Here is a 26,437-nt window from a genome sequence, read left to right on the forward strand (position 1 = left end):
AGATTGGAAAACCAGCCAAGGGTGGTATCCTAGAAATTGAGGAAGGTGTTTCAAGTAGGAAGAAGTTAACAGTGTCATATTTTGCAGATCAGTAAAGTGAGTTAGAAACTCTAAAGCATCTATTAAATTAAGCAATTTAAAACCTAGGCAAAGGCAGTTTCCTGGAGTGGTGAGAGTAGAAGACAGTGGGAATAAGCAGTGATCAGGAAATGAAAAAGTGGAGACAACGAGTGTAGGCTACTCTTTTGAGAAAATTTGTCTGTGAAGGAAAAGGAATAGCAAGTGACAGGTAGAGGGGACTGTCTAGCTGAAGGTCTCTTCTTAAGACGGGAGGTGTCTGAGCCTGTGTGTACTCTAAGGGGAAGAATCAGGGTAGAAGTTGATGATGCAGGCAAGAGAGGAGATAAATGATAGTTTCAGATCCTGAAGAAAGGGGAGGAGACAAAATCCAAAAACAAGAGCAGAGCTGAGCCGCTGGCAGCAGGAGAGATCTCTTCCTAGGGAGAAGAAGTTAAGGATGGGGGCAGATGCAGGTAAATTTGTCAAGGGGGATGCAGGAAGTCAGGTGAGTTCTTGTCCAGCTGCCTCTAGTTTCTCTGTGAAAAGTTGGCAGGGACAGTTGCTGATAGGGTTGGGGAAGGGACAACCCAGACAGCAAGGTGAAAGGATGGAAACATCTGTGTAGAGTTTCCATAAACACTGTGCAAGTTTACCGATTCTCACAGAATTAGAAAATGGTAGGGTAAAGTATAACATTATACTAAACTATATACAGCATAATTTAACCTTTGACATTTTCATTGCTTGAGGATTATTTTTACAAATATTAAATATAATTACAATACAGTCTGCTTGAAGAAGCGTGGGAGGAAGTGCTGGTGGATAGAAACTTCTGCCTGACAGAGTTCACACTGTTTCATGATAAGCAGATAACCTCCTGTATAATGGGAAGAAGCAAACAGTTTTCTGCTACTAGACTATCAACACTCCTCTCCTGACACCAGATGTAAAGGAAAACACAAACTGTTTTTCCTCTCTATTCTCACACTCAACACAGAACACTTCTGTGACGAAAATGTAGGGGGTTTTTCCCACATGAACAAATTCTCCGACACCAGCTGGTTGTACTATAATTTAACTTAATTCTGACACAATCTGCCTGGAAGTAGCACTAGAACCCACAGGTTAAGGGCTCAGTCTTACAAGACTGACCCTTACTTCAAATGCCAATCGAAAGTACAAAGCAGGATAACAGTTTACTTACTATTGACTATTTATTATAATACAATGGTATCTTAAATATGCAAAGGAATGACCAGATGAAGAGGTACGTAGGGTGAGGTTCACAAGGGTTCCCATGGAGTTGGAGTATGCCACATGGAGTATGGGGTACATGGATGTGTTCACCAACCAGGAAGCTCTCCAAACTCCATAGTTCAGGGATTCTTATGGAGGCTTCATCACATGGGCACGATCATTTATTAATGCAATCTCCAGCCCCTCTCCTCGTGGGAAGTTGGGGGATGGGGCTGAGAGTTCCAATTTTCTAATTACGGCATGGTCTTTCTGGCGGCCAGCAGCCATCCAAGAACTCACAAAGACTCACCTTGTTGGAGCAAAAGATGCTAATATCACCCAGGAAATTCCAAAGGATTAGGAGTTCTATGTCAGGAACTAAGGTCAAAGACCAAATATTAGAACAAAGGATGCATCCCAACGGCTCATAAAATTACAAGGGTTTTAGGATCTCTGTGCCGGGAACCAGGGCATAAGCCAAAGATCTATTTGTTATTATGTCACACCTTCCTAGGCTTCAAGAGACTCATCTGCAAACCAAAGTGCTTGGACCACAACCAGGTGGATCTCAATTGTTATGATTAATGTATGAGGGGGTGCACTTATGCCGTGTGCAGGAGACTCTGGTCTCAGAGTAGTGTTTTTGAGAATGTTTTCTTAAGAAGTATTCAAAGAATTTCTTGAGTTAGTACAGCTTCCACTGAACATGCTACAGAATTCCCCTGGGCTAAGAATCCATTGCATGTGACCTTCAGTAATCTCCCTCCTAAACAGCACAGAATATGTTTGAGGTCAGATTGGGTTTAGGTCAGTCTCTTCTATAAATGAATTTCCTTTTTATGGATGATTATGAGATAGAATGCTGGAAAACTCATTTTATAAGCTGAATAATAAACCTATAAGCCTTAAATCTAAAAATGAACAAAAGTATTTAATGATGACATTGCTTTAAGAATACTGTAAGTCTAAGCAGATCTCATTTTTTTAGTGAGACGTAAGGAATACTTTTCTCTCAGCCATAAGTAACCAAGGCCTTTATTTTTAAAACAACATAAATGAAATAAATAGGTGGAAAGGAGGACAGATCTTTTCTGTCCTTCTATGTCCACCTCCTCATCCTATTCCCCACCCCACCCCCGGAAAATCCGTCAACTTTCTATTAATACTTAGTGATAAATACTTGTACTTTTCTATAAATTTCTGCTATCATTCCATAAACAGTTGTTGTGCTTGTTCACGTAAACCACATTAAAAAAAAACAGATTTCTTAAAACATGAATGAAGCAATAAACATTTATTCTACCTGAAATCAACAATAATAATGTCACAAGCAGAGTTTGTAGTTTTAATCATCTGGTTGCAGCCAATGGTAACCAGGTTGCTAGGGCTGGTTTTCTTGGAAATTTTGAATTATTTTGAGGATAGTGTCTGAAATTGGCATTCCTAGAAACATAATTGGAAACCAAAAGTTGCATGCAGAAGATTTACTGAGGAGAGCTCTAAGGAGATGCACTTGCAAGGAAGAGAGGAAGACAGAATTGGGCAGAGGAAGAAAACAGTCCACAATGCACTTGTAACTGAGACTTCGGCTAATCCAACAGAGAGCTCTGGAACTGGGATGGTCCCTCTGAGTTGCCTCAAATTGAGGTAATTGGGCTGTGCCCCAGTACCTGCACATCAGCTAGGTATTGGTCACCCTTAGTTGGGGGGGGGTAGCATTTGGTAAGGTCATTTTCTATGGCCGAGGACAATTGCCAGAGAGAAACACAGCTACAAGCTGTCAGTTGATACTCCTGCCCAATAGCTGGGGTAGGATGCACCAGCCCTGAAGAGGAGACCTAGGTGGAGTACCATGGAATCCACCAAAGCCCACCACAGCACCTTGCACAGAATTCCACTTGTTTCTTACAATTCTGCTCCATCTGAAAGTAGCTTCTCCAGGAGTTTGGTTGGGAAAATCTATGTTTTCTGGGCAACTTAAAAAGGTAAGGGAGTGGGCATGATGGCTCATGCCTGTAATCCTAGTACATTGGGAGGCTGAGGTGGGAGGATTGCTTGAGCCCAGGAGTTCGAGACCAGCCTGAACAACACACTGAGACCCCTGTCTCTAAAAAAATAAAAAAAATTAGCTGGACATGGTGGCACACACTGGTAGTCCCAGATACTCAAGAAGCTGAGGCAGGAGGATCGCTTGAACCTAGGAGTTTGAAGTTGCAGTGAGCTGTAATGATACCACTACACTCTAGCCTGGGCAAAATAAAATAAAATAAAATTAAAAAATTAACTAATTCTTTAAAAGGTTAGTGGGGTCCAGTACAGCCTCTGCTGCAGCAAATGACCTTAGGGCCATAACTGATGCTGATTATCCTCCTCCACTCTTCACCCTCGTTTAGCACCTCTGTTGGTCTAGGCCAGCGGTAGAGAACCTGTTGCCTTAAGGCCACATGTGGCCTTCTGGGTCCTTAAGTGTGGCCTTTTGACTGAATCCAAATTTTACAGAACAAGTCCTTTTATTTTTATTAATACATTTTTGTTCTTTTATATTTTTATTTTATTTTAAAAATGAACCTATTTAAAATACCAAAGAATAAAATAAGTTTCAACAAAATAATCCTCCCAGATTGACCCGCACAATTAGAACATTAGTAAGGGCTAAATTGAAGGCTGCTACACTTATGATTTAGTTCTAACTTCCCTTGCCTGACTTGCGCCACTACCACATGAGGCTGGTTGGTGAGAGTTTATGGGGTCAAGTACGCCAGTCTGTTATCAGCTTTTGACAGTGGTGCTCTGTGTTTCTGTTTGAAGTGGAATTTGTGAATAGTTGCACAGGTTGACAGTATTTTTAAATTCTGTCTGCTTAGCCCATCATGTCAAAGAAGACCAAGAGAATATAGAGGGAAAAAAACAGATTTTTTAATGAGGATTGGGGAATTGCAATATTATCTTGTTTCTGCTAAAGATAAGATGATTTGCTTGCTTTGTGATACTGCAAGATCAACTTTAAAGAAATTCAATGCTCTTCTGAAAAATGTGTAACAAAACAAAAATTTAAAAAATAAAGAAATGCAATGCTCATCAGCATTGTGACACTCATAAGGACCACAAATATTTTATTAATAAATTAGAGGGAAAGGTGTGAAAGGTTATATTGCAGAAATTGAAAGATAGAAGAAAGCAAAAGCAAAGACAGTTCTTTCAAGCATCAATAAGACCTGGAACTAATGCCACTGAAGCAACTTATAAAGTAGCTTATGTACTCGAGGGAAAAAGGGAAGCCATTCAGTGACATAGAAATTGTGAAAGAATGCATGTCAAAATTGTAGGATGCTTAGACCCTGATGACATTTCAAAGTACAAACAACTGCCTCTTTCAAGGAGAACCATACCAATGGGCAGCATGAATTAGCCTTCAACTTAACAGAACATGCAATATTTCCAAAGGAAAATATATACACTATTCAGTTGCTTTGGATGAATCAACTGATACTACTGACTCGGCGCAGCATTTATACTTCATTTGGGTCATAACAGAAGATTTTCTTTGCTGTGAAGAGTTACTTGCTTTGGGCACTCTTGTGAATGGAACATGGGGAATAGATATCTTCAACAATAAATGTTGTGAAGTTGGAATGAATTTGGTAAATTTAGTGAGTGTATGTACAGAAGGTGCACCTTCCGTGAGAGGCAAAAAATGAAGGGGTTATTGCACAGATAAAAAAAAGTATTAACAGATCCAGATGCTCTCATTTCTTCTCATTGTATCTCGCATCAGCAAAATCTCTGTGCTAAAGCTACTATTTTAAATGACACTTTGCAACAAGTTATAAGTGTTGTTTATTCACACAAATGCAACACCTCAGTTTCGTAATATGCTAAAGTTGAATGATGAGGTATTCTGTGTGTATTTTCCATGTCATTCTAAAGTGTGTTGGCTATTGCAGGAACAGGTGTTAGCCAAAGTTTTATCTCTGCGAGAACAGAGAGTTAAATTTTATGAAGAACAGAATCAGCAATGTGAATTATTGAAAGATTTCTAATAATGCAGCATTTCTGTGTGATATCATGTCAAATCAAAACAACTTGAATATTTCTTTGCAAGGTAAAACTAAGTCTATATATATGTGGCAAAAAATCCAAGCATTTTGAAAAAAGCTATCTTTTTTTTCAAAACACCTCTTCTTTAAAAGGAAATTTTGGATGAACATTTTCCCCAGTTAGCAAAGGTCACTGATGAGTAGGATGATATGTGTGAATCATTTGAAGAATATGCAGCTGTCATAGACCTTTTAATTGGAGAATACAGTGAAAGGTTCACTTTGAGAATCATGACATCACACTCAAATTAGCATTTCAGCCTCACCCAGTTGATACCGCCAAGGCACCTAACGAACTACAGATGGAATTGATTGAGCTCTCAGTAGATGACATTTTAAAGTTATTGTTTGAGCTAAGAAAGATCCAATTGAAATATAGAAAAATGCAGTAGAACACCCATGCCTTAGACAACATGCCTGAAAAATGAATGCTTTCTTGCTTTTCAACCACTTATTGCTGTGAATCTGTATTCTCCTACCTAACCCGAATCAAGATGCCCTTACGGTCACAAATGACTGATACCCCTCTAAAGGATCAACTGAAACTGTGGACCTCCAAGCTGCAATTAAATATTCAAATGCTTTCCAACAAAAAGAAGACATAAAAAAAGTCTCTAAAAGGTTAGTTAACTTTAAAATTAACAAATAGTTTTTATTTTTTGAAATTATTAAGTACATAGTAGTTAGATTTTCACAAAATAATGTACATTTTTAAGTATATCTAATTGAAGTTTCTTGAATGTGGCCTTATTTGATTACAGCTAAATTAATGCAGACTTCCAACATGAAAAGTTTCCCTACTGCTGATCTAGGCAGTTTGTCTGGTGGGGTAACCAGACTCTCATCCTTGATGGATCTGAGCCCCTAGTTACCATTGTCCTACTCAGGTGGTGGCTGTTGATGGAATCCCTTTGCTTGTAACAAAAGAGCATAGGAAAACCAAGGGAGGGTCCAGTGGATCACCTGAGTACCAAACATATTCTTTACTGCCCCCACTATGGAGTAGTAGCCCTACCGCCTTCTGATGATCGGGGGCAATTACTCTTGCCAGGATAGCGATTCCTTTTCTTGCTTGCTAGTCTCTTGGCAAATGGAGCCCAAAGTGACTGGGTGGCAGCTGAAGCTTAAAATGCAACAGGACTCTTTCTATGTCCTTTGGTAACAGGGCCGCCAGACCCACAAAACCCAAGGCAGGGATGGAAAGTACAGATTTCTCTAATAGCTCACTGGAAGGACAATATAAAGGGACATTCCCATTCCATTCCTTGGTTCCCAAACCCTTGTGTTCTTCCATTGAGAATACAGAAGGACCATTCGGTGGTTGTTATCTCCCATCTTTGGACATGGTGCCAACCTTACCAGGATATCATCTCCAAGATGGAGCCTCAGGTGCATCTTTATGAATCTGTTACAACACTCTATCAGGCTGATGGCTTCTGAGGGATATAGTATATGATAAAACCAGTGGACCCCATGGCCATGTGCCACAGCTGCACTCCTTTGCTGTAAAGTGTGTCCCTAGGTAAGTTGGAAAGAATCCAGCTCACGATGGGCAGCTCTAGCTACATGGCTACTTGGTGTCTCATGGTCATATGCTCTATCTCTACCATGGCTAATAACCCACAGAGCTGCTTTTTGAATGGTTTATAGTTCTTTGCAGCAGGAAGCATGGCCTTGTACCAGAACCCCAAGAGGTCTATGTTGTGATTTTCCTTTCAGGACTTACCATGAACTTCAAATGATATTTTCTTCTCCCCACCCTCCCGCCTCCCGGCACAAGTATCTCTAATACATGCATTTTGAACAGTGGCGATACTGCCCACAAGAGGGCAAAAATAGGTTCTTGGGTGGGTAGAGAAATATTCTTAAATATTATAATTGTTTGTGGTTCTCCAAAGCTCAACCCTACCTGACAAAATCCTATTCCTTAATATTTCATTTCTTTTCTTGGGCATTACATAAGCAATACTGACATCGACTTTATGGGAAATACAGAAAAGTTATATAAGACTAGTGCTACAAAACTGTGGCAAATAGATCGCTGTGATTGGCAGACTTTCTTTTAATCGATTGCTCTATCTTGAAGTTGTATGGTGAGAGGTGGATGGCGTGTGCCTGTTGGCTGCCATTGGCTACCTTGTGAGTGTTGCCTATATTTGACCCTCAGTGCTGTTGTGTGTGACTTGGACTTTAAGTAAAAATAGTTTATATGTTATTTAATTCTACAAAAGTCATTTAGCCCATCATTAATTATGTCAAGTGCCGAGAAGAAATATACAGAATATCTTACTGAAATATCAGCCTATGGTTTTATGGAAAGACCACTCAACTCAAGATAGTCTGTATGTCTTATATTGTGATAGTTCTTTTTCAACTGAGGCTATGAAATCATTAAGAATTTTGGATCATTTGAAATGGAAACATCTTGGTAAGGTAAATAAACTTAGAGAATATTTCAAAGATTTTAAACAGAGTTTTGAGCAATGTAACACTGCTACTTCCTTAGTTAAGGACACACAAAGAAATGACGATGAAATGATTGGGCATTATAAAATTGCAGAAATTATTGCAAAACCTGGCCATGATCATACATTTGCTGAGACTGTCATATGAATATAGATACTGTGATTTTAAAAGTGATAAAGCAAAATCCAGCACTTGAAAAGAACTGCCCCTGAGCAGTTGATTCAATTCAATGTCTATGAGTTGTCAGTTAACATTGAAAAGCTGTTAATAGGCACATTAAAAACAAAAATTTTCTATTCAGGTTGATGAAATAGTTACTGACAATAAAGCCCTCCTAATGACAACTATTTGTTGTCTCAATGATGATTGAAAATTGCAAGAAGGGATATTTGTAAATTCTTTAGAAACTGACTATACTAGAGCATCTATTTTGCTGCTGTAGAATTTTGGTTTGATGAAACACAAATACCATTGGAGAATTAGGCGTCCTGGTGCTTCTGATGGAGCAAATTCAGTGTTTTGAAGATGTAAAGGTTTATAGCTCACCTGAAGAATGTATGTCTTGATGTTCTTGCAATAAACTGCATTGTACATTGACATCAACTGGTTGACAAAAATAGTAGTCCAGTTCTTTATTACTCTTTTACTATAATTAAAACTATCGATAAAATAAAGTCACATAGTAAATATGATTGCCTTTTCAGAAAATTTAGTGTTGATAAGGAACATTATATGAGGCTTCTTCTATATACAGGGGTCAGATGACTTTCTGAAGGAAACTGTCAACAAGATTTGTAAACCTTTTTGATAGGATAATTCATTTTACAGAAAGTAAAGGAGATACAGATTTAGCAAAGGAGATCTGCAAACACAAAAAATAGCTTATATTTATGGTTTTGAAATTTTTAGAAAATTAATGAAGCATTTCAACTTCAAGCAAGATTAATTTTGATAATATTCTCAGCTATTTCCTTCTCTAGGTCCTAAGATAGTCAAGCTCTGGGGTTTGTGTTTGCTCCGACAGAACGTATCAGTGAAGTACCAAGAGCAATAAGACCTTGAGGCAAACTCTTGTTTCTGAACCTAGTTGGCACAGATCTTGCTAACAGGATCTGGAACAGGGCTTGGAGAATGTCCATGCGGCAAGATCAAAAATGTTCTGCTGTCTGGTTACATGGGAGGTGTAGAAGGAACAGTCAGTTCAAGTATCCAGACGCTTATCTGTCCAAATACAAAAACTTTTGATAACTTGCTAGATGGTCTTCCTTTTGTACCTTAGGATCCCAGGAAAAAATAAAAAGTGTGGGCGGTGGAAGGTACAGTCAGAATTAGAAAGTGTTGGTTGAGGTAACATTAGGGAATGTCTGCAATTCCCAAGATCCACTCCAAACCTTGGCACATAGTACATATTTAAATCATGATCCCTGAGAATAAGATAATCTTGCTTTGCTTTGGCTTATGTGGTTCTGCCATGTAATTTACATTTGCACAGGACAGTAGCTAACCTGTCTTTGCAAGTCCAGGTATAAAATTAATCAACTTCTTGTGACTGCCTCTGGTTCTTCATAGGCAAGTCCTGACACACTTAACCAAAGGAAACTTTATAAGTTTTCCAGTATATGAGCCAAACAGCTAATGTTTCTTTATTACCCACAAAAAAATCAAAGGGAAACGTTATCTACCCAAAATTTGGAAAATATGATTGCCAGTGGCTTAGGGCACATGGAAAGAAAACCAAGCTAGGATAAATATTAAGCAATGTCAGATCCTTCTTTCATTTCTGCTTTAAGTCATCTATTATAGTAGTTTCATTTAAAATGGTAATTTTAAAATCCTGGGATAAAAAGATACAATTTGTAGTGGAAATTAACATCTAGAGGAAAAATACCTTTTAAATGCCATGTTCACTGGCATTTTTAATGTTTTGATGGTGTTTTTCTTCCTGATAGAAACCACAGTTGTTTTGAAGAGAATGACTGTATCACACAAATAACTTATAGAAGTAAGGACTTCTGTTCTAAGATTTATTTTGAAATTCTAACACCTACCCTTCATCACCTGACTGCCTGTATTACATATATATATATATATATAAAAGTTTTCTTTGTAACATTGAAACAAAGTTGGACAGAGATGCACAGAAATTCCGGAAGATTCACCGATTAGCAAGAGCTTATTGTTTAGCTGTGTTTTGGCAGAAGTTCAGCAGACTGTATATAGAACTTGAAGATATTTCTCCTCTAGAGATGTGAACAAATTCGAATTTTGGCCACAAATAAAGAATAATTATATAATATTAATTCATATCACAACTGTAACATGCTCAAAATCTAGCAGGCAAATTCTTAAAACTCTTACTTTAGAATTCTTAGATTCATGTGTATTTTTCACCCTTCGCTTTCATAAAAAACATATTAAGCTTGTTTGAACTGGATTTTGAAATTGTTAGTCATTTACAATGAAGAGATTTAGTGTCCTTGCAGCTAAAAAATAATGTATAATGTGCAATATCAGAGTAGTCACTCTATAATTAGTAAGGACAAAAGAAAGAAAAAAACAATTTTTTTTAGCTGGTTGGCATAGTGACTATAGGTGGAAAGTAATTTTCTTTATTTGTAATTCATTTAAGGTTGATGGCTTTTACAAATAGATAAGGAAATTGATATGGTGGAGTTTGCCCAAAGCAAACGGTAATATTAAAGTTTGTCTTTTTGTAAAGTTTGTCTTTCCAGCTGTTAAATATCTCTCTTCTAACCTGCCTAGAGAAACCTAATTTTATTTGCACTCAAATTTAAAAGATCATGGTTTATACATATTAATGTTACATTAATTTTTAAAGTTTTGTGATTTTGTATTCTACTTCCATCATGTATTTATTTTATTATAAAATATTTAAAATATTAGATATGTATGAACTTGTAAGAGATAATCAACAATATTGTTATGTGAAATAAATTCAACAGGTTGACAAAGTGTATACTATTCTATCATTTGTACATAAGGGAAAGAACACTAAACACAAATCTTTTGGTATACTAATTGAATGTCTCTGGACAGATACACAAATAATTGATAACAGTGGGACCTCTAGAAAGAAGGAAGCAGCAAGTGAGGTCAGGAGAACTTTTCTGTATTTGTTCATTTGCTGTATTTAAATTTTTTTAAACCAAATATATAACATGCCCACAAATACACACATGTAGTTGTATTATTCAACTTTCTTCATTCTAAAATTGATACTCCAGGAATACAAACTATGTTTTTTTTACCCTCCCTCACCCTCCACCCCCATTCCATACTGTGAACATTCTCTACACATAATTATCACGATTTGATATCTAAAATGCTTAGCACAGTGCTTAGAATGTAGCAAGTGCTCAAGAAATGATTGTTCCTGTGTGCTGGACACCAGTTTTAAATAATCGGGCTGCCAAGATAAAAGTGTTCTTGCCCATAAGGAGCTCATACTCTCTACTTCACACAAGCCTGAAGATTAAACAAAAATTATATAACTGACACATAATAGAATAGATGCAGTATATATATTGAATTAATGAATGATACAATGATGTATTCTAAGTAAGCTAACACATTGGTGTGGTCTGGAATGGGGATAGGAAGTGGGCAAGGCAGATTCTTAGTAAACATTTTTCGTCTATTTATTAATGTACTAACTTAAAGACATGATATTTACTCTTCAGCTATCGAAGTTGGCAATTTTAACATTTAAAATTAATTTTCTGGGTGAAGAAAGATGTTGAAATCCCATAAGTTTCTGGATTGCGGGGAGTACTACACTCAATTTTCAAAGATGAAACTCTGTTTTCTTTTGTCTTATGTCTTTCCTTTCTAAAAATGGAAAATCTTATGGAACTGTGGCTTTCCAAAATCTTCCAACCAACTTTCATGTTGAAAAAAATGTCCAAATATCATTTTCCTTTTCAGTCAAAGTATAGTGAATAGGATGTTTCATTAGGGTTTATTCTTACACATCTAAGCTTTTGCCTTATTAGGAAAGATACGAAAACTTGACTTAGGAAGGGTATTCCATTTTTTTCTTTTAATTAGTAGACTTTATTTCTTAGAGCAATTTTAGTTTTATGAAAAAATTGAGCAGAAAGTACAGAAGGTTCTTCTTTCCTCATTCCCCCACCCCAAATTCATTGTTTTCCCTATTGTTAATATTTTGCATTGGTTTGGTACATTTGTCCCAATTGACGAGCCAATATTGACACATTATTATTAACTAAAGTCCATGGGTTATATTAAGGTTCACTCTTCATGTTGCATAGTTCTATGAGTATTGTCCAATGCTTAATGTCATGTATCCAACATTAGAGAACCACATAGAATAGTTTCACTGACCTAAAAGATCCCCTACGCTCCACCGATGCATTCCTTCCCTCGTCCCCTCACTCCTTGGCAACCACTGATCTTTTTACTATCTCCATAGTTTTGCCTTTTTCCAGAACGTCATATAGTGGGAATCATACAATATGTAGACTTTGCAGATTGGCTTCTTTCACTTAGCAATGTGCATTTAGGTTTCCTCTAAGTCTTTCGGTGGCTTAATAGCTCATTTCTTTTTACTGCTTCATAATATTGTATGGAGGTACCACAGTTTGCTTATCCATTCACCTATTCGTATTAATAAATCCTGGTTGCTTCCATTTTTTGGCAATCGTGAATAAAGCTGCTATAACCATTTGTGTTTAAGTGACATAAGTTTTCAACTCATTTGGGTAAATAACTAGGAGTGCAATTGTTGGATTGTATGGTAAGACTATGTTTAACTTTGTAATATACTGACAAACTGTCTTCCAAAGTGGCTGTATCATTTTGCATTTGTACCAGCAATGAATAAGTTCCTATTGCTCCACATCCTTACCAGCATATGGTGTTATCAGTATTTTGGATTTTAGCCATTTTAGGATTCCAGTTGTATCTCATCGTTGTTTAAATTTGCACTTCCCTGGTGACATATGATGTTGAGCACCTTTACATATCTTGTTTGTTATCTCTACATCTTTAGTGAGGCTTGTTCAGATCTTATAACCACTTTTAAACTGGATTATTTTCTTATCATTGAGTTTTAAGAGTTCTTTGTATATTTAGATACAAATCCTTTATGTGTTTTATAAATATTTTCTTCTAGTATTTGGCTTATCTTTTTATTCTCTTGCCAGTCTTTTGCAGAGAAAAAATTTCTTTAAATTTAATAAAGGCCAGCTTAGCCATTTTTTTCTTGATTGTGCTTTTGGTGTTGTATTTAAAAATTCACTGCTAAACCTAACGTCACCTAGAATTTCTTCTATGTTATTTTTCAGAAACTTTATAGTTTTACATTTAGGTCTGGAGTCCATTTTGACTTAATTTTTGTGAGGGTGTAATAAGGTCAGAGTCTAGATTTATTTTTTTGCATGTGGATGTCCAGTTGTTCTAGCACCATTTGGTGAAAAGACTATTCTTTCTCCATTGAATGGTCTTTGCTCTAGGTGGCTAAGTTTGTGTACTCTCTCTGTTTCTGTGCTCTCTATTCTGTTCCACTGATCTGTTTGTCTATTCTTTTGCCAGTACCACACTGTCTTGATTACTGTAGCTTTGTAATAAATCTTGAAATTAGGTAGTATCTGTCCTCTGAATTTGTTCTTCTTGAATACTGTATTAGCTATTGTGGTCTTTGCCTTTTAATATAAACATTAGAAACAGTTTGGTCATATCCACAAAGTAAGTTGCTGGGGTTTTAATTTGGATTGCATTGAATCTATAGATCAATTGGGGAAAGAACTAATGTCTTAATAATATTGAATTTTCCTTTCCATGAATGTGAAATATTTCTCTATTTATTTAGATTTCCTTTGCTTTTCTTTCATCAGAGTTCTGTAGTTTTCCTTATATAGGTCTCATACATATTTTGTTAGATATATATCTTAGTATTTCAATTTTTGGTGCTAATGTAAATGATGTTGTGTTTTTAATTCAAATTTCAATTGCTCATTGCTGTATATAGGAAGGAAACTGACTTTTGTATGTTAACCTTATATCCTGCAACCTCACTATAATGGCTTATTTGTTTCAAGAGTTTTTGGTTATTTATTTATTTATTGTCAATTCTTTTGAATTTTCTTTGTTGCCCCTGTCCTTTGTTTCTTTTTTGTAGTCCACTCTTTTTTCTGCCTTCTTTGGTTTTAATTAAGCATTCTACCTGATTCCATTTTCTCTCCTCTTGTAGCATATCAATTATACTTAAAATTTTTTTAGTGATTGCGCTAGAGTTTGCAGTACATATTTAAAACCAATCCAAGTCCACTTTCTTTTCTTTATTTCTTTCTTTGTTTCTTTTTTTCTTTTTTCTTTTCTTTTCTTTTCTTTCTTTCTTTTTTTTTTTTTTTTTTGAGGAGAAAGAAAGAGAAGCTTATTAATTTGCCAGCAAATGAGGAGGTTGGCAGACTCCTGTCTCAAAGTCCCAGCATCCTGCTTCTGAGCAGAAGTACAGAGCTTTTAAAGGTTCTGATTAGTCCCATCTTTGGCTGAGACAATCTCATGACCTCCACCCAGACAATTCCCTTGAGCCATCTCCTGTGGCACAAAGAAAAAAAGACATTCCCCTGTCCCTCCTGATCACTGGCCTGAGGCAGTGATGCAGGTCCTCATTCTCCAAAAGAGTGGGAGATGTTTCAAAGAGACAGAAGCTATTTTTGCCATTTTTTAGGCCATTCCCTCTATAACATATTCCCCACTGTCAATATTTCCATATCTATTGGAGGAGGGTGACTACTCATTTCCTCTATTACATATCCAACCCCCCCCACTCTCCCCCATCAATACTACCCTTCCATACCTATGGGAGGAGGGGCAACGTAGTCATTGACCTACTTCCTGCTGAACTGGGGCAATGTCCTAGATGGAAGGTTTAAACTTATGTATACCATTGCAAAGCTTTGGCAGTGTATTTACAATAACAGATTACCAGGTGAAAAAAGTCATAAGCAATAACTACAACAGTGAGGAATGACAAGGAAAAATGGACTATTGTGAGTCCACTTTCAAATCATATTATACTGCTTCACTGGTAGTGCAAGTTCCTTATAATGGTATTCTAAATTTCTCTCTCCCATCCCCTTTTATTTCTTTCTGCTTCTTCAAGTGACCCAGGAATGAACCCCCCATCCCTTTTACCATTCATTTCACTTTTCCATAAGCTATAATCTAGAATACATTTTTACTATTATTTTTCTGAACACACTGTTATGTGTTAGATCAATTAAGAAAAGTATTTTGTTTTACCTTCATTCATTCCTTTTATAGTGTTCTTCCTTTCTTTATGTAGATTCAATTTTATGATCTATATTATTTTCCTTCTCTCCGAAGAACTTCTTTCAGCATTTCTTGAAAGGTAGGTCTACTGGCAACAAATTTCCTCAATTTTATTTGTCTGAGATGGTCTTTCAGACTTACTTTTGAAAAAAGAAGAGTTTACCCCTTTACTTCTGAAGATTAATTTTGCTGAGTACAGAATTTTAGATTGGTGGGTTTTTTTCTTTCAACACTTTAAATATTTCATTCTACTCGCTTCTTGCTTGCATGGTTTCTGAAAAGAAGTTTGATGTAATTCTTATTATTTCTCCTCTATAAGAAAGGTGTTTCCTTCCTATCCCCATAATCCCCTGTCCTCAGCCCTTTCTTTCAAGATTTTTTCTTTGTTATTGTTTAGCTACAGTTTGAATATGCTATGCCTATGTGCAGATTTTTTTTTTTTTTTTTTTTTTTTTTTGCATTTATCCTGGTTGGTGTTCTCTAAGATTCCTGGATCTGTGGTTTAGTATTTGTCATTAATTTTGGAAAATTCTTAGTCATTATTTCTTCAAATATTTCTTCTTTCCTCTCTCTCTCTTCTCTTTTGGTATTCTTATTATAGTTAGGTTTAGTTAGGTTTTGCCTTTTGTAATTGCCCCACACCCACAGTTCTTGGGAATTCTGTTCCATCTTTTTCATTATTTTTTTCTTCTCATTTCAGTTTTAGAAGTTTCTGTTGACTTATCTTCAAGCTTCCTTATTCTTTCCTGGGCTGTGTCCAGTCTACTGATAAGCCCATTAAAGGCATTCTTTATTTCTGTTACACTATTTTTTATTTCTAGCATGTCCTTTTAATTCTTTCTTAGAGCTTCCCTATCTCTGGTTATATTACCTATCTGTTCTTATTATCCACTTTTTCCATTAGAGTCCTTGGTATATTAATCATAGTTATTTTAAATTTCTGGTGTGAAAATTCCCAAATCTCTGCCATATCTGAGTCTGGTTCTGATGTTCAGTTTGTCTCTTCAGACTCTATTTATTGCCTTTTAGCATGTCTTGTAATGTTTTTGTTGAAAGCCAGGCACGCTGTATAAGGAAAAAGGAACTTAAGCAGATGGGCCTTTAGTGTGAGGTTCCATGTTTATCTGGCTAGGAGTTAGGCTGTGTTATTGTTTGGTATAGTTGTTGTGTCAAAGGCTAAAATTTCCTGCAGTGTCTTTGTTTTTGTTTCCCATGTTGTCTTTGGATGTCCCTAGAGACTCTTAAAATAGAGTCTGAGGGTTGAGTTCTGTTAGCTATAATGCCTTGCTATTACACAGAACATCTTCTGATGTGGTGGTAAGGTAAGGGGCAGGGAGGGAGTATGCAACAGTCCTATGATTAGGTCCCAGTCTTTTGTGAGCCTGAGTTGAGTATTTCCCTTCTCCCACGTAGAAGGCTAGAGTTGACTGGAGTTGGTAATTTTCCTTTTCCCAGATTGGTTAGGTTTTGGTAGACCCCAGTTCATTAGGCTCTGATAAAACAGTTTTCCTTGAGGACAGGTCTTGTTAAGAAAAACAGAGAGCTCTGAGCGTATTTCAGAACGGTTACTTTTCCTTTCTTTTTTTTTTTTTTTTTTTTTGAGACAGAGTCTCACTCTGTTGCCCAGGCTAGAGTGAGTGCCGTGGCGTCAGCCTAGCTCACAGCAACCTCAAACTCCTGAGCTCAAGCGATCCTCCTGTCTCAGCCTCCCGAGTAGCTGGGACTACAGGCATGCGCCACCATGCCCGGCTAATTTTTTCTATATATATTTTTAGCTGTCCATATAATTTCTTTCTATTTTTAGTAGAGGTGGGGTCTCGCTCTTGCTCAGGCTGGTCTCGAACTCCTGAGCTCAAACGATCCGCCCACCTCGGCCTCCCAGAGTGCTAGGATTACAGGCGTGAGCCACCGCGCCCGGCCACTTTTCCTTTCTCCTTGCCAAAAGGAAGAAGAGATTTTTCTCAGATCTTCACAGTGAGAATCTGGTAGGATTCCTAGAGGTAAAACTCAGGAAAATGTTAGGGCCCCTCTTAGGCTGAGCCCCCTTGGAGTTTTTAACCTTCAAGCTAGCTTGCACTGAACCTACAGCAATTCTTCAATTACAGTTTATTGTGTTCCTTCTGATATTGACTCTAGCTGCTGGCTTCTGCACCTGGACTCTTTCTCGTGATAACCTGTGATCCTTTGATAAGCTGTGATTCTCTGTATCCATCTGTCTGTCTCTCTAGTTTTCAGAACAGCAGTTTTCCCTGTCATCTCAATTCTCTGATGGATCTATGAAGAGTTGTTTATTTTCAGTTTAGCTTTTTTCTTGTTATGAGGATGGAAACGACAACTTCCAAGCTCTTTACATGTTGAACGGGAAACTGGAAGCCCCTTGGCATTCATTTGTAAATTCATGCTAAAAATGTTTATCATAATTGAAAAGTGCTAATGTCAAATTTTTAGTCCATTCATATTCCTATAAACTCAAAAATACATATTTATTTTCTGTTTTGATTCTTGAAAGGAAAAAAATGTTAATGCCTACTGTATTCCAAGACTTTCCTTCCAAATGGTACACTTTGTTTTGTTTTGTTCTTGTTACGAGTAGCTTAAAGAAGGAAGAGAGAAGAAAAAAACAACTAAGGGGAATAATAAGCCAAGAAATCGCAGCGGTCCCCAACCTTTTTGGCACCAGAAACTAGTTTCATGGAAGACAACTTTTCCACAGACGTTGGGGGCGGAGGGGAGGAGAGGCGGACCTCAGGTGGTGATGCAAGTGATGGGGAGCGGCTGTAAATATAGATGAAGCTTCCCTGGCTTGCCCACCACTCACCTCCTGTGTACCCTGCCCTTTCCTTTTCTTTCATGGAAGAGAATTTACTGATTGCTTACTATGTGCCAGGTATTGTTCTAAGTGCTTTACATGTATTATCTCATTTAATCATCCATAATTGTGTGGCATAGACATTATAATTCCCATTTTACAAATGAGTAAACTGAGGCACAGAGAGGTTAAATGACTTGCTAGTAAGTGTCAGAGCCTGTATACAAGCTCACTCTTGATTCTGGAACCAGTGATCTTAACACTGCATTTTCAGAATGTTAAACTAAAAGGTTTATAATTTATAGTTACTCCTTCCACAACTAAGAAAGCAAACAGTGTTGTAGACCTGAAAAATGAAAGTAGCATTAAGATCAATGTTTAAAAATTTTTTTAAAAGGGATTTAATTTCTTCTTTGGGGTCTCACTGTGTTGCTCAGGCCCTCCTGAGCTCAGCCTCCATAGTCCCTGGGACTACAGGCACATACCACCCTCCGCAACTAAGATCAGTGTTTAATTATATCTTTATGAGTCTATCGATCAGTTAAAAAGAGGTGATATATGAATTGGTTGTTGTCTTATCAGAGTTTGATTTTATATAGGTCATTGTTTTTACATGCCAATATAATTGAAATCCACTCCAGATATCCACATTAATTAATATACAACCCAAAGCTAGATTGTAACAATATACTCATAAGGCAAAGGTGAGAAGTAAAATAATCTAACGTCAAGTAATGATATATGTGGGATGCATCTTTGTTGAGCTCAAAATATATACTTTTTTTCTTTTAAAAGACTGACAGGCTTGAAATTGATGACTTCAAAGACAAAAAGCGATTAAGTTTTATTCAGTACCTTGCAAAGCCAAGTTAGCAAACAAGCAATACACGCCTACATGGCATCGAGTTAACTGCGGTTTGGCTGTGTCCTGCCCCAGTCTGGCTGAGGATTTGAAGAATCCTTCTCCCTCTCCTGTGTCTACACAGTGAACTCAACTCAAGGACATAAGTCTCAAACTGAGAGTCATCTTCCCCCTTTTCTGAATCTAAGATTATCTTTGGCTCTTTTAAAAGCATCAAGAAAGCCAAATAAGTCTGCCTAAAGCCACTTTTCTTACTCTTTCCCTGAAATTCCGAGTTAAGCTCTCAATTACCAAAGCCGTGTGTGTGTGTGTGTGTGTGTGTGTATGTATATATATATTTATAAATGCTTAAGATAATTTCAGATTTTAAGATGTCCCTGCAACTTTAACTACTTCCCTTGAGAGGTTCACAGCAAGAAGAGTTTGTTTTACATTTTTAATTGCATTTTCTCAGTAATCAAACTTCGCCACAGATAACTTAGCGGGCAGGGAGAGTTCCCTCGTGTTACAAAGAGTGCGGTGGGTGACGCTGACCCGTGGTTGGGTAACCTGGCAAGGAAAGACCCCGTCGTAACACATCTGAGCAACGAGACCAAAGGGCTTGCTGCCACGACGCGAAGTCTGCTTTTTTGAACTGGGAACTCAGCAGAGCTGGGCGGCAACCCTGCCCAGCCCCGCGGCAGAGGAGAAATCGAGCGGGAGCCTTGGGTTACCGCACCAAGAGCAGGAAAATATGATGCAGACTTGGGACAGGGCAGCCGAAATCCCTCTCAGCAGCGCCTCCCAAAGCCAGCCACCGCCTTCCCTAGGAGAAGCAGCAGAGTCCCCAGACCCCGGCTCAGCCGCGCCCCCAGCTCCTTTCTCTTTCCTCAGCAGCTACACATAGACGAACACGTGAGCGCTGCAGCGCGGCCCAGCTGTGCCTCAGCTGACCGCCTCCTGATTGGCTGAGAGCGACGTGGGCCGGGGTGGGGACTGGCCGCTTGCGTCGCTCTCCATTGGCTCTCGGGGAACCCGCCTCCCCCTCAGGTGAGGCGGGACCGCGGGAGCGCGCGCCAGCCTCGGCGGGCGGGCGCGCTCCCGCCCCACTCCTCCCCTCCTCGCGCGCCCCCGCCCTTGCCCGCCCCCTGCCGCTGCCTCAGCTCCTCAGTGCACAGAGCTGCCTCGTCTGAGGGTACGCGAGGATCGCCCTCGCGGGTGCTTCGGCCAGTGCGTCGGGCTGGGCCCTGACAAGCAGTCGGAGGAGAGGTTTTGAGCCGGACCCAGACCCCTGCGATTGCCGCCTGCTCCTCCTGCCTCTGGTCTCACGAGGGGTTTCCCGCCTCGCATCCCCCACCTCTGGACTTGCTCTCCTCCTCTCTCCGCGTGTGGAGGGAGCCAGCGCTTAGGCCGGAGCGAGCCTGGGGGCCGCGGGCCGTAAAGGCACCGCGGGGACCGATTCGCCATGGAGGGCGCCGGCGGCGCGAACGACAAGAAAAAGTAAGCCCATTGCCTCGGCCGGCCGCCTCCCCGCCCGCCTGCCCGCTCCGGGCTCGCGGGCCGGCCTGGGGGTTCCGGGGGGCCAGGCTTTTTGTTTCTGCCTCTTCTCCCCTCCCCTCGCTTTCCCCCAACCTCGCTGGCCGGGCTCCCCCGCTGTCCACGTCGCCATCTTGTCGTGGGGGGTGGGAGACGCCTCGAAAGTGCTTTCGGGGGCCGGGGTCTGAGCCTGCTCGCCCTCCCCCCGGGCGCCGGGGCCTTGCGCCGCCCACCCTGCGCGCCTCAAAAAACCCAGCCTGCACTGTGGCCCCTTCCGGAGGGGACTTCACCCAGCCCTAAAGCTCCGGGAAGAGAAATGAGCTGCGGCTCGGTCGCCGCGGTCTGCACCGAGCTTCCGCTCCTTCCCGCCCCCATTCTCTCCGGTTCCATTGAAAACTCGGCCCTGGGCGGACCCTGCGCGCTGGTCCTGGCTTTCCTGTGGGCGCGGGGCCGGAGTTCCCCACCGGCTGGCGTGGTCGCATGCGATCTCGTCCTGCGGTTGTCCATCCGCCGCGGGTGTCTTTGCCTTTGTGCATTAGGGATTTGCCGCGATGGCCTTAAGATGCTAACTTTTTAGTTTGCACGTGCAGGTTTTGTTTCGTTTTGTTTTAATCGCCTTGAAAAACTTGCCTAGACTGAGAGTCAGAGTAACGGAAATTTAGGGAAATAGCAACATTTTAAAGAGAACTTCAGAATTGGATACTTGTGTTCATATCACCTGTCAAGAGAGCGCAGACGTTATAAATCAATATATGCCTCATTCATTCTTGAAATAGCTTAATGAAAATGTAGCGGCTGGTTAAATTTAGACAAGAGGTTTAATGAGATTGGAAAAAAGTATAGAATCAGAGCAAATGAAATGCAGCGCTAAAATGTTGCAAATTTTTTAGAACTCTGTCTCATTTTCTTGAAGTTGAAGTACATCAAAGGAAAACCTTCAACATAATGTCCGAAGTAAATACTCATTCTGTTAGAACTTAATGCAAATTTATAAGTCACCTTGAAGTTTGAATCTAAGGGGTACATTATTAGAAGGATCAAGAATTGTGAATTGGACCAGTGGTATTAAGAGTGGACCCCCGCCTCCAGTTTTGTCCCCTTTGGTATTTTAACCTTTGAGGAAATCATTTTAAGGAATTGAAGATTTATAGTAAGAGTTGTGGTTAGTAGACTGGCTTTACTGTTGAAGTCTTTTCACCCTTCTCGGAGAGATTAACTTCCCTAATCAGTATCAGCAGAAGATAAACTTGTTTATAGTCTTGCTGTTTTACAGATCCCTTATCTTGGTTCTTATTCAATAGAATGTTAAATTCTCAGTTTCTGTACACCAGAGAAAACACTTTATAAAATTCAAAAAGTGAGCAGACAGGTCTAGACTTAATTCGAAGACTTACTAGGAATTAATTGCAGTTAATTTTGCAGAAGTGATTACAGTGCTTTTGATGAAATGATGAGGCTGTTATATTGTAAACCTAAGGCAGATTACCTCTGTGTAGTGCCAATTTTCTGTACTTGTTATATACTGAATCATACTTAATATAATGCCTTATGTTATGCACCAATCACTTCCTTTTCATATGCAATATTTTACTCATTGCTTTACCATTCATCAGTTAAGAATATCAGAAGCAGCTTTAAAATAAATGAATTAGCTACTGTGCATCAGCCCCAGTTCTAAGTGAGTTCTTAGATTTTCCTCAGTCCCATATGTTATTTTCAAAATTTTCTCATTTGAAAATTTAGCAACCTTGGATCAGATGGGATCATATTTCTTAATATAGAGGTTCTTAATATAACTGGAAAATTAAGTTAAACACTTCATAAGTGGTGGTTACTCAGCAACTTTTAGGTGCTGTTTATTAATGATGACCTTTTCTAATTAAAGTTTTTTGAAAGATAGCACAGATTGAGGGTCAGGAATTTTCTTCTTGTCATATTTTCATTTTAAATGAGCTCCCAGAGTTGTGGTAAGGGAAACAAATTTGTCTTATTTAAAGAAGGTCTAGGAAACTCAAAACCTGAGGAATTGGAAGAAATTAGAACAGAGAATGGGTATGGTTATAATAGATTTAGATTTTATATATAGATCTATAATAGATTTTAACATTGGGCATTTCATGTTGGTCCTTTAGTTACAGGGGCTGGACTTATTTACTGGGACATGCATATAGATTTTTAGATCTCAAAGGAATGTCAAGAGGTTCATTGTTCTGTTTCAGGCTTCAGGCCAGACTCCTTCATAGTTTTCCAAAACAAATAGAGTTATTGGATCATTAAAGTAAAATTTCTGAAAATAGACATTCCTTAATTTCCTTTTTTAACTTGTGCCATTAAATGTCAAGAAGCTCTCTTATTAGTGAACTTTTCTCTTGTTACAATTTTACTTTGATTTTCCTTTTCTTAAGGAAGTAGCATGTCAGGTGGGTAAAAGAATAAAATCTGGAAGCTGATCCTTCCACTTGTGAGCTTGGGCAAATTACTGAATGTTTCTGAGCCTATTCCGTCCTTTTGAAATGATGATAATAATGGCAACCATCTGAGCAGTTATTATGAAGATTAAATGAGATAATGCATGTAAAGCACTTAGCATAGTCCCTAGGATAGTAATCTTGGTTAACACTTTGTGTACTTGAAATTTGGTGTCACCTGTTTATCAGAATTCTAGTTTAAGCTCCACAACACTTAAAGCTCTTTTTCCAAGTCCTTCCAACTATTTCTGTTTCTCTTCTCTCTGTCTTCATGCATCTTTTCTATCGCCTAAAAATGAAATGACTAGCATTGGATTTAGAGTTTGAAAAGGGGTTCATTCCTGTTATAACAGTATATCCCTGGGTAATATTGGCATTTAGCATCAGTTATTTTTCTTGAGCGACTGATCTACTCTCTACTCTAGGCCCCCTTCTTCATAATTCCTCACCCTCATGACTTCTCCCCAAACTACTACTTTGAATGTATTCTGGATTGTAGAGTCATAAATACATCCAGTATTCTATTCATATGTTCATTTCTGCAAAATATGTGCAAGGCACTTCAGTCTTAGGATTGGCAGTAACTTAAAACATTTTTTTTGTCTTGATGCCAAAGTTTAAAGTAGACAATTTTAAAAATTAAAGATGATGAGTTGATAAAATCCTCTCAGGAAAGCACCTACATGGTAGAAAAACTAACCCTTGTTTATGAATTTCTCCAGAGTTTAGACCATTGGCTTCCAACTCAAGGCAGGGCTTCAGGCTGGTATTTTTGGTCTGATTTTTGTCACTCAATTTGTATGAAATCCATATTACTGAAATCACATATATGTGTTTACTGAACTCTCAGGTTGATTTAGACTGAGAAGAGTGTTGCAGTTCATTCCTGTAGTACCCTGAAAAGCACCTAGTGCAGTTTGGAAAATGCCCAACCTTTCTACCTGTTAACATCCATTGTCTTTGTGGGTCTAATGGTATCGGCTCAGGTTTAGATTTTGTGGTTACATTCTATTGTTGTATGTCAAGAATGGTGTTTAGGAGGCTGAGTGGGATTAGTCTCTTGACTGATTTTTTCTGAAGTAGTCAAAATAGTTTATGATGTTTGGTGATGAAATAAAAAATTGTTATGCATGGATGTTAAAGATTTGGGTGAAATTACTGTTCATAGTTGCCTTCTGAATGTATACTTTTTTAAAATTTAGATAGATACTTGAAATATTATATCCCTTTTTTATCTAAGATTGTTAACATAGGACTGTTTCTCAATCAGGAGAAAATAATCTAAATTTAAACATGTTGGATTAATTTCCTATCAAGAAATTGATTTTAATTCACAAGAAGAAAATTCTTTTGTGTGTTTTTTTTTCAACTTCAGGACTAGTTATCTAGTTAGTTACCCAGCCTTTTGCTACTTGTACTGTATGTGTTGTTTATGTTTTCAACTTAACTCTAGAGTATTGGAAAGAGAATTTGTAGCTAAGATACGCTAACCTTGTTGCTTAGTATTTTTGGTAAAAGTTTGGTGAGAATGTTTAAATTTATAAGTTTTGGAATTTTAAAAATAATTGTATCCCTCAGTCACTTCGCACATCAAGGATTCACTGTTTTGTATGTGCATTGAGTTTTATGTTAATGTTCATGTGTGTTCATGTGTTCTGCAGTAAAAATTAATAAACCCATATCTATTTGCCAGACATGATCCTTTTAGAAAAGTCTAATATATGAAATCTGAATTTATAAAAACAAAAGTTAAGTGATTACCTCATGACTATTTTTTCCCCCTAGTTTTAGAAGTGATTGTGGTTTTTTTGTTAAAAAAAAATTTCCTATCTTAACCATTTCTAAGTGTACAATTTAATAGTGTTAAGTATGTGCACATTGTTGTGTGACTAATCTCCAAAAGTTTTTAATCTTATAAAACTGAAACCATACCCATTAAATAATTCCCAATTTCCCCTTCCCCCCAGCCCTTGGCAACCACCATTCTACTGTTTCTGCAAATTTGACTACTCTAGATACCTCATACAAGTAGAGTCATATAGTTTTTGGTTTTTTTGTGACTGGCTTATTTCACATAGCATAATGTCTTCAAGGTTCAACAAACCTTTTGTTTTATGTTAGGAACATTCTAATTCCACGCTTTTAGTTATTTTCAAGTATACCCTTAGTGTTGATTATAGTCACTTTGTTGTGCTATTATATAGTTCATTCTATCTATCCGACTATAATTTTTGTACCCATTAACCATCCCTCCCTATCCTCCCCACCCTACTACCCCTCCCAGCCTTTGGTAACCACCATTCTACTCTCTCTCTCCATGAGATGAATTGTTTTTAATATTTAGCTCCCACATGTGAGCGAGAACATGCAAGATTTGTCTTTCTGTGCTTGGCTTATTTCACTTAACATAATGTTCTCCAGTTTCATCCATGTTGTTGCAAATGGCAGGATTTGTTTCTTTTTTGTGGCTATATACTATTCCATTATATATAAGTACCATAATTTATCCATTCATCCATTGATGGACACTTAGGTTGATTCCAAATCTTGGCTATTGTGAATAGTACTGCAGTAAACATGGGAGTACAGATATCTTTTCGATATACTGAATTCCCCTCCTTTGGATATATACCCAGCAGTGGGATTTAAAAATTTAACTATGGATGAATACGGAGTAAAAACTCAAAAGCTCCCTTCACCACTACTATCACAATCACCACCACCATCTTCCTCAAAGAATCACTTTTACTAGTTTAGTGTGTCTTATAGACTCTTCTCTCCACGTTTACATAATTTATATACATATTCTGCCTGGTTCTGCATGTTTTATATACATTATCTCATTTAAGCCTTTTTCCTGTAATATTTTATCTTGGTTATTTTTTTTGGTTTGGTTTTTTTTTTTTTTTTGAGACAGAGTCTCGCTCTGTTGCCTGGGCTAGAGTGCCGTGGCATCAGCTCAGCTCACAGCAACCTCAAACTCCTGGGCTCAAGCGATCCTTCTGCCTCAGCCTCCCGAGTAGCTGGGACTACAGGCACGTGCCACCGTGCCCAGCTAATTTTTTGTATATATATTTTTAGCTGTCCAAATCATTTTTCCATTTTTTAGTAGAGACGGGGTCTCGCTCTTGCTCAGGCTGGTCTGGAACTCCTGACCTCGCGTGATCCTCCCGCCTCAGCCTCCCAGAGTGCTAGGATTACAGGTGTGAGCCACCGTGCCCGGCCAATATCTTGGTTATTTTTGATTGCTGGTACAAGAGTTACTTCACTCTCTTTAATTATAATATTCCTTAGCATGGATGTACCATAATTTATTTAATCATTCCCAACTAATAGACATTTAGGATGTTTCTAATCTATTGCTATTATGAAAAAGACATGATGAATATCCCTGAATATATAAATATATAACCTTAAATATTTCTTTAAAATCATAGCAATACATATTAATTAGGAAAATACAAAAAGTATACAGAAGAAATGTGCTGGTAATTCTACCACTTAGAGATAACCACTGTTAACATTTTAATGTATTTTCTTCCATATCTTTTTTTATATGTGGACATGTATGTGTTTTTATTGCCAAAATTACACTGTTTGGCATATT

At 38.3% G+C, this 26,437-nt stretch overlaps 1 protein-coding gene across 4 annotated transcripts in view; it reads left to right on the top strand.

Annotated features, from left to right (window-relative positions):
• Positions 1-19,969: 19,969 nt before the first annotated feature.
• Positions 19,970-26,437, top strand: part of HIF1A (hypoxia inducible factor 1 subunit alpha) — a 43,617-nt gene continuing 37,149 nt past the window's right edge. For 3 of the 4 annotated variants that reach the window (XM_069465039.1, XM_069465041.1, XM_069465038.1), the window contains exon 1: positions 19,970-20,326. In XM_069465039.1, coding sequence (XP_069321140.1) covers positions 20,292-20,326 — 35 coding nt within the window. In that variant the 5' untranslated portion in view covers positions 19,970-20,291. Of the gene's footprint in view, positions 20,327-22,182; positions 22,415-26,437 lie in introns of those variants that run through there. The other variant, XM_069465037.1, reaches the window with a different exon arrangement.

The sequence above is a fragment of the Eulemur rufifrons genome, chromosome 2, assembly GCF_041146395.1.
Source record: "Eulemur rufifrons isolate Redbay chromosome 2, OSU_ERuf_1, whole genome shotgun sequence".
Taxonomy (NCBI): domain Eukaryota; kingdom Metazoa; phylum Chordata; class Mammalia; order Primates; family Lemuridae; genus Eulemur; species Eulemur rufifrons.